The sequence below is a fragment of the Camelus bactrianus genome, chromosome 6 (assembly GCF_048773025.1).
Source record: "Camelus bactrianus isolate YW-2024 breed Bactrian camel chromosome 6, ASM4877302v1, whole genome shotgun sequence".
NCBI classification, from domain to species: domain Eukaryota; kingdom Metazoa; phylum Chordata; class Mammalia; order Artiodactyla; family Camelidae; genus Camelus; species Camelus bactrianus.
In genome coordinates, this window is record NC_133544.1 from 70,471,276 (window position 1) to 70,483,630 (window position 12,355).

Below are 12,355 nucleotides of genomic sequence, written 5' to 3' on the forward strand. Positions count from 1 at the left end.
TCTGTGGTGTGGTTTTTCACTCTCTTCATGCTGTTTTGGTTGAACAGACATCATAAATTTTATTATAATTGAATTTTTCATTCTTTTCCTGGTAGTGTCTTTACAAACTCCTCCCCATCCTTGTCTCAAAGATTTTTCTCTTGATTTTGTTTTAAAAGTTGTGTCGTTTTTTCTTCCACTTTTATTTTTTCCATATGAATAATTAGTTGTTGCAGTACCACATCTGCCATATACCAAGTTTCCATATATATATTTGGATCCATTTCTGGTCTCTCTTATCTGTTGGTCTGTTTGTCCTGCACCAGTGCCACGTTGTCTGCTTTACTATAGAATTACTTTAGCTTTATAACAAGTCTTAATATCTGCAGAGCAAGTGCCTCGACCACCTTGTTCCTCTTCTTTTTTTCTTTTTTTAAAGCTATTTATTCCTCCACAAAATTTAGAATCAGCTTATCAAGTTTGGTGAAAAATCCATTTGCAGTTTGTATTTCAGTTGCATTGAATCTGTATATTGGGGAGAATTTAGCCGCCTTATCCATGAGTGTGGTATATCCTCCTATTTAGCTCTTCTATAGCTCTCAATAAAGCTTTACATTTTCTTTATGAAAAGATACCATATTTTTTATAAGATTGATCCTTCTGGCACATTTCATTATGGTTTCTTTCCCCTCCCCCTGCTGGAAGCATGCAGAGGTTTTTCTAATGTTTACTGGTTGAGCTGCTAGAGGTAAACTCACAGAAGTTTGCGGTCTTCACAGTTACTGAATCCCCTCCGGGAGTTTTCAACTCCCAGAGTTGTCCATCCTGAGCCTCCAGCAATTTGTCATTTGTAGTTAAGGTTTTTCAACCCTGGCACTGGTTTCCATGGTGATTTCCACTCATGAGTCTCTGCTCTGGTAAGCAGTGTCTCCCTTTATTTTGTTGTCTGTCTCTGCAGTTTTGGGGTAGGAGTTTGCCCTGTGTCCTCATCTTTCATGGATCCAAGAAGAGTTACCAGTTTTTTTTCTGCTCAGCTTTTTTTTTTTTTTTTAATACAATAGAGTGGCAACTTCTAAGCTCCTTACATGCAGAACCAGAAACTAGAGGTCTGTATTACTTTTTAAATTTTCAGTGTATAAGGAAAAACCTAAGTTTAAATAATAAAGAGTATGACTCAGGTAATGCTTTTTATTAAAACCATTTTTAAAAACTTTGCTACTAATAGATTATAAAGTTTTGCAATACACTTTATAAATAAAACTTTTTTATAAATAAACACTTTATAAATTAAATTATCTATAATTAGTTTCATTAAAAAGCATGAAATGCATTCTTTTGTCACTTAAGTAGAAATTGTTGTATTTTAGATGATGTTCAGTCATCCAAGCCTAGATATTCAGAGCAGAAGTATAGACTATGTACAGCGACAAATACCCAAGGATGGCGGAAGCCTAAAGACCCAAAATAGGGTGAGTAATCTTAGTTTTATCTTCTGGTTTGGAATATAACTAAGTAACATATAAGTGAAATTTTCCAGTCTAATTCTCCATATAATTGAATTGTACTAGAATTATTTTAGAGTGTATAAATTTGTTATTTGTTTATATATACTTCTAAACCCTATTACTTAAATTTCCTCCAAGTTTCTGGATTGTTCCAGTGTATTTATCACCAATAGGAGCTGTATGTTGTAATTTAATAGTCTGCACCCATCACTCCACCTTTGGTCCAGATATGGTGTTTTTTTTTTTAAGCCCCAATTCTAAATATCTGGAAATTGAAATTTGCCCCATCCTGCATCAGTGCTTACCTGTAAACTAGTTACTGTGTCCAAGGACTAGGACTAGAAGATACAAAATGTAACTACTAGAAGCCTATTTGTATAGGTGAAGGGAAGGGTCATTTTGATTTATCCTCAAAAGATTTACATTTCTCCCTGGCCTCAAGGAAACAATCTACCTGGAAAGGCAAAAGAGAGGTGTGTTCTAAGTCATTTTCAGAGATTTATATAGCCAAGCTGTGAACTCATATGTCTTTGTATTAGTTTACCAGAGCTGTCATAACAGAATACCACAGAGTGACTTGAACAACAAAAATGTATTTGCTTACATTTCTGAAAGTACAAGATCAAGGTGTTGCAATACATTTGGTTTCTTCTGTGGCTCTTTCCTTGGCTTGCCAATGATCAGCTTGCTTCTAGCTGTGTCCTTTTTTTCTCTGTGTCCCACATCTCTAGTGCCTCCATGTGTTCAAATATCCTCTTCTGATAAGGACACCAGTCAATTGGATTAAGGTCCACCCTAAGAGCCTTGTTTTAATCACCTTTTTAAAGGCTTTTTCTCCAAATGCAGTCACATTCTGAGAGACTGAGGATTAGGGCCTCAGCATACGAATTTAGGGGGAACACAGTTCAGCCCATAATGTTTCCCCCTATGGTCTCTCAAATTTATGTTATTCTCACATGCAAAATACATTCACCCCATTACAACAGCCCAAAAGTCTTAACCCATTCCAGCATCGCCTCTAGGTCCCAGATCTCATCTGTATACCATCTAAGTCAAGTGTGAGTGAGACTCAAAGTTTGATTCATCCTGAGGCAAAATTCCTCTAGGCCCTTGAGGGAAGAGGCCCACCCCCTTAGCCATGGGTGATAACTCTTCAAGTTCTGATTCCTTTTTGCTTTAAAAATTACTACTTCAATTTATCACTTTCCTCTCATATTTTACCTGCTAAGCTTGCTAGCAAGGAGGAACAGACTGCATCTTCTGCGCTTTGCTTAGAAATTTCTGCTAAATATTAAAGTCCATCACTCACAAATTCTACCTTCCACAAAATACTAGAATACAGTTGACCTCACATTCTTTGCTATTTTATAACAAGGATCACCTTTCCTTCATTGTCCAGTAATATGTTCCTCATTCCCATCTGAGCCCTCACCAGAAACACCTTTAATGTTCATATTTCTACCAACAATCTCTTTAAGGCTACCTCAGGCTTTTTATAACATACGCCTCAAAACTCAGCTTCTACCATTACCCAGTTTCAAAGGCATTTCCACGTTTTTAGATGTTTTTTAAGAGCAACACTCCACTACTTGGTACTAAAATCTGTATGAATCAGGGCCCTCCAGAGAAACAGAACCAACAAGATGTGCATATATAAAGAGAAAGCGACTTATTTTAAGGAATTGGCTTATGTTGTAGTCTAGGTACATATTCAAAATTTGCAGGATAGACAAGCTGTCAGGCTTGAGACCCCAGGAAGAGCTATAGTCTATATCCAAAGGCAGTCTGCTGGCAGAAGTCCTTCTTGCTCCAGTAGGGTCAGTCTTTGGAGCCTTCAGCTGACTGGATGAGGGCCACCTACTTCATGAAGGATAGATAATGTACTACGCTTATAGTCCACCAATTTAAATGTTAATTTCATCCAAGAAACAGCTTCACTTAAACACCCAGAATAATGTTTGACCAAATATCTGGGCACTACGGCCCAACCGAGTTGGCACATAAATTTAACCTTCACAGTCCTTAATTGCAATTTTCAACTCTTTCCTTTTTAGGTCCCTTTGAAGTCAATCCGACATGTCAGCTTTCAAGATGAGGATGAGATTGTCAGAATAAACCCTCGAGATATCTTAATACGTCGCTATGCAGACTACAGACATCCTGACATGTGGAAAAATGACTTGGAGAGAGATGATACTGACTCCAATATTCAATTTTCTAAACCAGACACTAAAAAATCAGACTATCTGTACTCTTGTGGGGATGAGACTAAGTTAAGTTCTCTCAAAGACTCTGTGGTATTTAAGACACAGCCTTCCTCATTAAAATTTAAGAAGTCAAAACGAAGAAAAGAAGATGGTGAACGTTCTCGCTGCGTGTACTGCCAGGAAAGGTTTAATCATGAAGAAAATGGCAGGGGAAAATGTCAGGATGCTCCAGACCCTATTAAAAGATGCATATATCAAGTTAGTTGCATGCTCTGTGCAGAGAGCATGTTGTATCATTGTATGTCAGACTCAGAGGGAGATTTTTCTGATCCCTGTTCATGTGACACTAGCGATGACAAGTTCTGCTTACGATGGTTAGCCCTAGTAGCTTTGTCTTTCATTGTACCATGTATGTGCTGCTACGTCCCTTTGAGAATGTGCCATCGTTGCGGTGAGGCATGTGGGTGCTGTGGTGGGAAACATAAAGCTGCTGGATGAAAGCATCCAGTGCCAAAATGAGCTAAAATCTTTGTGTCCAGGAATTAGCTAACTTGGATTTGTGGAAGCTTTTGGCAAGCAATGTGAAATCTTGCCTGGTATCATTTGGGGCCACACATGGAGGAAGCAGAAGTCGTCAGTTCTTGGCATTTCACAAATGCTAGCCATGCCTAACTTTTTCCCTGGAGTGCATGGCACATTTTGTTACAGGTTGTAAAGAATATTTGCAAAAAGAAACCATGGTTTATTTTTGGTTATTGGCTATATAAAGTGAGCATAAAATCTGATCCAACTAAAAGGGATTAATTTTTTGGCATTTTTGTATATTTATGCATAGGGTGATGGGACTTTCAAAAGTTTGAATTCATTAAGACATAAACTAAAAGTGCACTAGGGGACAGTTGATTTCAATCTAAGAAAAGTTAACACTTGGGAATTGTAAGAAGTAAAACAAGTGCAACTAAATCATTTATTAGTTGTTTTTTGAAAGCAGTTTTATGTATAAATAACAAATGTTTATATTTAACTAAATATAAGGTACGAATTACATATTAAACTTTTCTTGCCCTTCCTAGTTTTGAAGTAGATGTACATATATCTACTGTCACATTCCATTATATTTTGAATATTTTACTCATCTAGTTATAACGTTTTTATTCCATGTGAATGATTTGATATTTTCATCCTCATTTCCCTTTGGCTACAGTTTATATTGAGTTGTATCTGTACATTCTGGTAATCTAAAATCCTTAAAAAATATTCTAATAGCCTTGAGTGACCAACTTTTTTTTAAAGCACAGATGTAATTGTCTAATGTTCTGATGGGAACATAACACTTATTTTTATATAAAAAGAGACTGAGTAAACATTATAGAAAAAGTGAGGTTTGGGGTTGTTGGTTTTGTTTTTTGTTTTGGTTTTTTTTTTTTTTTTTTTTTTTTTTTGTGGTATTCAACCAGCAAGTTCTTTTCTTTCAGAGTTTCCTCCTTCAAAAACTTATATTGCATTTACAAATGTTTTACAAGGTGAAAAGTGTAACTGGATAGTTATAGTAAAACAGTTTCCTCCTGAAATCTCCATTTAACATTCTGCTAAACCAGAATATGTTCAGCTGTGTTACTAATTTTTTAGCTTAAGTCTCAGTGCTTATTCTCACGTAACAATGATAACTTTTCTCAGTTGCATTTTATTTTATTTAAACCAGCCGAAAGCAAAATTATTTTATGTTAAAGGGTGTGCTAAACTATCCCAGGGAAGTATTTAATCCAACATTGTAAATAAAATATCTTGTACGTATAAATTTATTTCTCTTGCAGAGCATTGTACTACTGGATGTTTTATTTACAAAGTAATTGGATAAATGTTCCAACAAATTGTTTAAAGTACTTTGAGGTCAAATTGTCTTTTTTTAAGTGTTACATTAAAACTCTTAACTAAGTAAGGGATTCCTTAAGAACATTCCCTTAGAGGGATAAAGTTGAGAAGTGTGCCTTTTTTTAATGGCTTGAAGTTTCAGAAGTGATAAAAATTAAAATCACACTACTGTTTGAAGCTCATTTTCTATGCAGGTTTTTAAATGTCATTTATGTAATCATTCTTTTTACATATCACACTTAAACTTGTGTTAGCTTTCTTCTTTTGCCCCAGATCAAACTGAACAATGTATATAACACTATCTGTCTGTAAAATACTTTTTTTAAGAAAGCATTTATATTTATATGACAGCTTGAACTGACAACATTGTGTATATAGATCATCTTGAAGTATTATTTCACATTGAAAAGAAGAAAAATATATTGATAACTATAGATGTTATGAAGAAGAGGTTATTTCTAGTTTTGTACTAAAAATCAATTGGATGAACTAAGTCCAAAACATGACATTGTAGCAGCAGTTTTAAGTCTTATTTTTACTGTTTATATATTTGGATGCTGCTACACCAGATGATCTTTATCCCTTGAGTTTTCAGCTAAACTTGGTTTCCTAGGATAGACTGTTAACTTTCAAAATTACCTTTTATTGGTGAAATGGAAATATTGGTTTTCCTTGTGAATGAATTTTCAGACTTGTAAGTGCTGAGTTTATAATTCAGGTTTGAGCAAGGTGTGAATAACTGAAGAAAATAACTTGCTGGCTATATAGGAAATTGCTGTGGAAATGAACTGTGTATATACTTCTGGGAAGAACAAATTTAATCATTTCTTCTGTTGAGCACTAATCAGTGTAGTGCAACTCCTGGTTCTGTACTGTATTTTATATGCAACATATATGCTTTAATATTTTAATGTTTGTGCATTAATATTTTCAATTTGTTTAACCACTTTGCTGCTAAGAATTTTCCGTCCCATCCCCATTTTTTCCTTTACAATTTTAAACGAATTTCTTCATTAAAAACTATGGTGATGAAATCGTTTTTATTTTACCTTGGATCTTTATAGTTTAACACACCCAGTTTCCAAATCAGTCTAGAAGATTAACTGATAATACAATGTTTTCAGAATCACTATGTGGAAATTTTCTCTTGAGCAAATTAGAATTCTTATATGAAAACAAACGGATAGTTAAGTTTCTCTTCTTGAATATGTGTATAGATGTATGTTCAGGAACATTTTCTCATTCTACATGCAGATTTGGCACTGCCAGTTGGCTTTTCCTCTAAAACCTTTCACTTTTGTTTTTAATCTGGTAGTATAAGCAAATGGCTGAACAAAACTGCGTAAGTAGTAGTAAGTATTGAAAATGAAGTCATCTAGATGGCATGACAAGAGTGACTTTGGTTTGGTCTGGTGGCTTGTTGTATTCAGAATTGAAAATTCTTAAATGATTTTTCTCCTGCCTTGATGGGGGAATTATTTGATTGCGAAAGAAATATGAGGTGTGTAACTTCAGCACCACCTACTGGATGATTTATAGACCAGACATGAGGTGGCAGTTGGGACCTGACAGTTTCATCACTACTACCAGCAAAGGGCTATTTAAGTGACGGCCACCTCCAGATGGAGAAAGCAAGAATGAGAAATATCTCAGAGGAACTGTAAAACCAATCTTTCCCCTAATGTGTCTTGCTGGTCGCTGAAAGATTTTAAGCACTTTTTTCTTACATATCCTGTTTTAAAATATTTATCGATATTTGAAACTGGCAATCAAGCTTAATGGATGTGCCGAAGCATTTATAGAACCAATCCTTTTAACTTGCAAAAGCCATTGCCAAAATGGTATTCTTTTTCCTCCCATTAACCAGTCAGGGAGAATTTTTTTAAATATATATATATATATATATATATATATATATATATATATATATATATATAAGCGTCACTGTATTTCATCATGACAACTTCAGAGAGTGTGTGTATGTCTCTGGGATGATGTTGGGCAGGGGTTAAAATTTAAAGGGGAAAACTTAAAACTACCTAATTTCATTGGTTATTCAGCAGTGCCTAAAATGAACTTTTGAAGTAATACAAATGCACTTTCAATTCATGTGTATAGTGCCATCTGGTATCTTGGGTAAGTCTTGCCTTTTCTTTTTCTCTCGCCAGCACCCCCTTAATTGAATGCCACAGAGAAGTTTCTTAATATCCAGCTAAGTCTCCAAAGTACAGGAAATGTATACTTTCCTCATATGGGCAATTTAAATAATCTTAAGAATGTTTGTTTTGTTGAAATTTACTTTAGGTTTTGTGATTACACTTTGGAATATGTGTTTAAGATTGGGTTTTTAGTTTTAGCCCAAAGATACATTAAATATAGACATTTTTCTACATAAAACTTTGAAAAATTTAGTTACCTGTAAATTAGATTCTTCACTAAATATTCTCATTCTTATATTGATTTCCAGGATCACATTTTGAAGTATAAGGGGGAGCACTAGAAACTTGCATCATTGTTGCACTAAAAAGGGGTGTGGGTGTTGATCTTTATACACCACAATAATAACAGTACCATAGGGTGTTTTACAGTAAGTCAAAAGAAAAATCACAACCTGAGGTAATTTATATAAAACAAAAACAAAAACCAACAAGAAAAGGGCTTTACAGTATTAAGGTACTGTTTGCCTAGCAGCCAGGTGGTTATAAAACTTTCATATGCTTTGATACACTGATGTTAGCCTTTGTTCCTGAAAGCTCCTTAAATTGCATAAGTTGCTAGTTTTGAAATTTTTCAAGAATAATCTAGTTGAAAAGCCTTTGTATTAAAGATACACATAGATTTTTGTGAGCATTGCCAGTATGTAGTCATTTGCTTTCTGTTTTTGACCTCAAAAGTGCCTCACTTGTATATTATTTCCATTAAAAGCTTGAATGCATTCTTTCTAATAAGCAATGAAAAATTGTTTAACTCATGTCATAATGTATCTCCTTAGATATAGTTGACTAGCTTGATAGTTTGGGATATATTCTGTAAATATGCATATATAAGTTTGTAACTGTTTCTGTTACATCGTACCCATGTAATTGGACATACCAGATGATATCATAAGAACTTGTTTTAATTACCTGATTAAACCTATTATGAAATATAAAAGGACTTTTTCTTACTCTTCTAGAGGATAACTATCACATGAGAGATAATTACTAAAGGAGAAAGCAGTAGAAATGGACGCTTTTGATCATAATTTTTTAAGGTATATTTTTAACTGAAAGTTCATATATAGTTCATTTTAATAACTTATTTATTCGCTCCTGATTGTATCAAGAATTTTTTTTTTTTACAGTTTGTTACCTAATACATTATATTTATGGTTTGGGAACATGTTACTGCTAAGTCTGGATTAACCACCTTAAATGATATCTAGGGAATCTTTAACCCACTACTACCCTTTTTTTTTTTTTTTTTAATCGTCGGTTTCAAAGTTACACTTAACTTGTAATATAAGCAAAAGTAATCTAAATGAAAAATTATTAGGACAGTACTGTACTCAAAAATCAAAGTATTTCAACACCAGGGTAACTTTTGGATTATTATATTACAGTTGTATTTATTTGAAAAATCAAGAATTAACTGTATACCTTTATCATGAATTATGAAATGTAGTCTCGTGTGCTTATTTACAGGTTTTCAGAAATTTGCTTTATATTCTTCACATCAAGTTAATACCGACAAGTAAGTAGAATAGTTTTTACATCAGAGAAATTGAAACTAGGGTTTCTGCTTGGCTGTCAATATAGTGTCATGCACACAGTGGTCCTTAAAACATCAGCATTAATAACATGAAAGCTGGAGTCGACTTCTTTAAAATTAACTGCTCTAAGATTTGCAGTTTTAGAAGGATCCTTTAAATAATGGCTCAAAAAATATATTCATAATAAAAGTCTAACAAAATCGTAGTTGAAATTGTGTCTTCTTTTATCTAGCAGTCTTTACTTTTGTTATACAATGTTCTTAAATGATCACTTTTAGTTCTCAAGTAATCCTATAATGTAAGTATTATCTTCATTATGCTAAAGAGGAGATTGAGGCTTCAAGGGGTTAAAAAAATACCCCAAGATCACATTAGAGGTACTGGGATAAAACCAAATTGTCTTAACTCCAAAGCTCACGCTTTTAGTCACAATGCAGTTTTGTGTTTTGTTACAAGAGTCACAGATGTACTTCACAGAATAATCATGTTGTCCTGTTTAAGTAAAATTTTATTTAAGATGAACAATACGGTTATTTTATGAAGTACAAAGCCTTTAAAGACAAAACTTGTCTTTATACCAGAATTGCATTCAGTATCAGCTACTTCTTATACATGTCAGAATGATGAGGCTACTGTTCCCTCTTCCTTCAAACTTAATTGTAACCTGGAAAGAATACAATAACCAAGAGGCTGTGTACAATTTGGAAAGACATGTAGGACAGGGAGGATTCCAGAATTTCTAATATTGAAATAACATTCTGGATGATAAAAGTAAGGAGACCTGTTTAACTCTCATTTCCATTACTTAACGAATTTTGCATTGCCAAATTGCAAGATACTAATTTAATTTTTTTTCTTTTAAAAATGCGATACAGAATATCTTCTGAATATTACTTGCCAAACATAAACCCCTTTTGTGCCCTCCATATTTTCCTCCCTCCATTTCCTGTTAAAGAAATGTCTCCAACTTTTCCAAATCTACAAAGGAAAGAATTCATGGGGAAGAAATTTCAACAGTGTATTATAGTTCTTTTTGAAATTCTTATATTCTTACCAGAATGACCAGCAAGCTTAAATGTGTCATCAGTAGAGGAATCCAGTTTTTGTCTCCTAAAGTTTTAAGAAAAAACAAAGTTGTATGAATTTAGAAGCTCCCAGCTAGTGAATGGTTCTTGTTAAAGTTACTGTTAAATTATCAAAGTAAAATACAGACAGACAGCATGATACTCCAAAGTTCTAAGGAAGAAATAGGGATCCAAAACAAATTAAGATTACTGAAAAAAATTGAGGTCACTGACATTTTAGGACCAGAAGGCTCCTCTTATTTCACAAATGTAGAAACAGGTCCAAAGAGGTTAAGATTTTAGTGCAAGGTGATTAATTACATGGTAACACAGCCTGCACTTTAAACCCAAATATCCACGTGCCTACAGTGGTTCTCTTGCAGGCACCTCAAATTCAGTAAGCTCAAAATTTATTTCCCTCATTCCTTATACCTTTTTTTCTTTCCTCTATCTTGTTGGATGATGATACCACTGTATTTCCAGGAGTCCAAGCCAGAAACCTAGTCATTACCCTTAGTTTCTCATTTTCCCTTACTTTTCACCATCAGTTCTCAGTTTTCCACAGCTCTCTTTCCTAGGTGTCCCTCCAATCTGCCCATGTTCCTCTGTCCTTACTGCCACTAGCCTATTAGAAGTCGTCTCACTCTTCTAGAAATTAGGCATTGAGTCACTTGAAGGCCTTTATTTTTAACAAAAGATGGTCTATATTGTAAATATGATTGAAAGGTGAGAGTCCTGTAGACTGCAACAAAATGGTGACACATTGAGATTGTCAGATTGAGATAGCCCCAGATTTAGAGAAAAGAAATGGTTTGTGGTAGGACTGAGGAACTGAAAGATGGTGACTTGAAAGAATACTTCATCTAGAACCAACTAGGGAATTAAGAGTAACATGAACTATCGAATACGAACATACAGAAATGATAAACTAGACTGTATATTCCTCTTTCCTTAAACCCATTCTTTTTTTTTTTTTTTTTCAGTAGTATAAGCTTATTGTTGATTGTTTCTTGTGATGGTATTGGTTTTCTGAGAGCTTCAGTGAAAGAAAAGAATGTTACTGGAAAACCTTAGGAATCTTCTTGCCAATAATATTATAAGTAAATCAGTAGCTCCATAACCAGGTGAGCCCACATTCAAAAGGTTTTCTTTACTTTTTACAAAATTCTTTTCCTTAAAGCAAATCAAAAATTGCCTAAGTGGTACAGATTTCTTTCCCTTTTGAATGTTACATCTCCAGGCAAGGCTGACTACTTAAAGGATGTTGGGGAGGCACCATTTTATGTAGAGGAGTCAGGGAATGCCACGCAATAAAGGAACAGAAATCAAAGCAGAAGAGAGACCAAGGACTTAAGGAGGAAAGGAACCATCTAGTTTAAAGGAAGAACAAATGCAAAGGCTGTAAATAGAAGTTTGGCTTGTTGAATGGAACAGCAAGGAGGCTAGTTTGCTAGAGGAGGCAGAGTGTAGCAGGCACCAGATCTTGGGAACTTGTAAGGCATGGGGAGGAGTTCAGATTTTATTCTGATGGTGATACCAATCCACTGGAAGGTTTTGAACAGGGACATTTTGTGATCTGGCTACTGTGTGGCCTATTTTTTTTTAAATAGTGAACGCAATACTGATTTCAGTTGTTGGGCTGGTATTATATTAAGTCACCTTTACATCACTTTGTCCTGACCATTCCAGTGAAATGCTCTCAACCAAGTCTCCGCCACCCACCAACTCCGCGTTTCTAAATGCAGAGGATATTTCTTAGGTAGACTGTACCTCACTGAGCAGCTTTTGACACATCCTCACTTCCATGTCACTACACTATCCTAGTTTCCTCTTATTTCACTGATTCCTCCTCTCCTTGCTAGATCTTTCTCCTCTTTTCAGTCTCTACAAGTTGGAATTCCCCAGGGTCCAGTGTTAGATTCTCTTTTCTAGCAATACTCTCTCTTAGGGGAGCCCATCCAATCTCATAGTTACCTG

General features: G+C 34.6%; 1 protein-coding gene across 1 annotated transcript in view; it reads left to right on the forward strand.

Moving 5' to 3' along the window:
- Positions 1–9,519, forward strand: part of SPRED1 (sprouty related EVH1 domain containing 1) — a 106,261-nt gene extending 96,742 nt beyond the window's left edge. The window contains exons 6-7 of the mRNA XM_010965123.3: positions 1,347–1,448; positions 3,539–9,519. Coding sequence (XP_010963425.2) covers positions 1,347–1,448; positions 3,539–4,189 — 753 coding nt within the window. The 3' untranslated portion in view covers positions 4,190–9,519. The remainder of the gene's footprint in view (positions 1–1,346; positions 1,449–3,538) is intronic.
- The last annotated feature ends 2,836 nt before the right edge of the window (positions 9,520–12,355 follow it).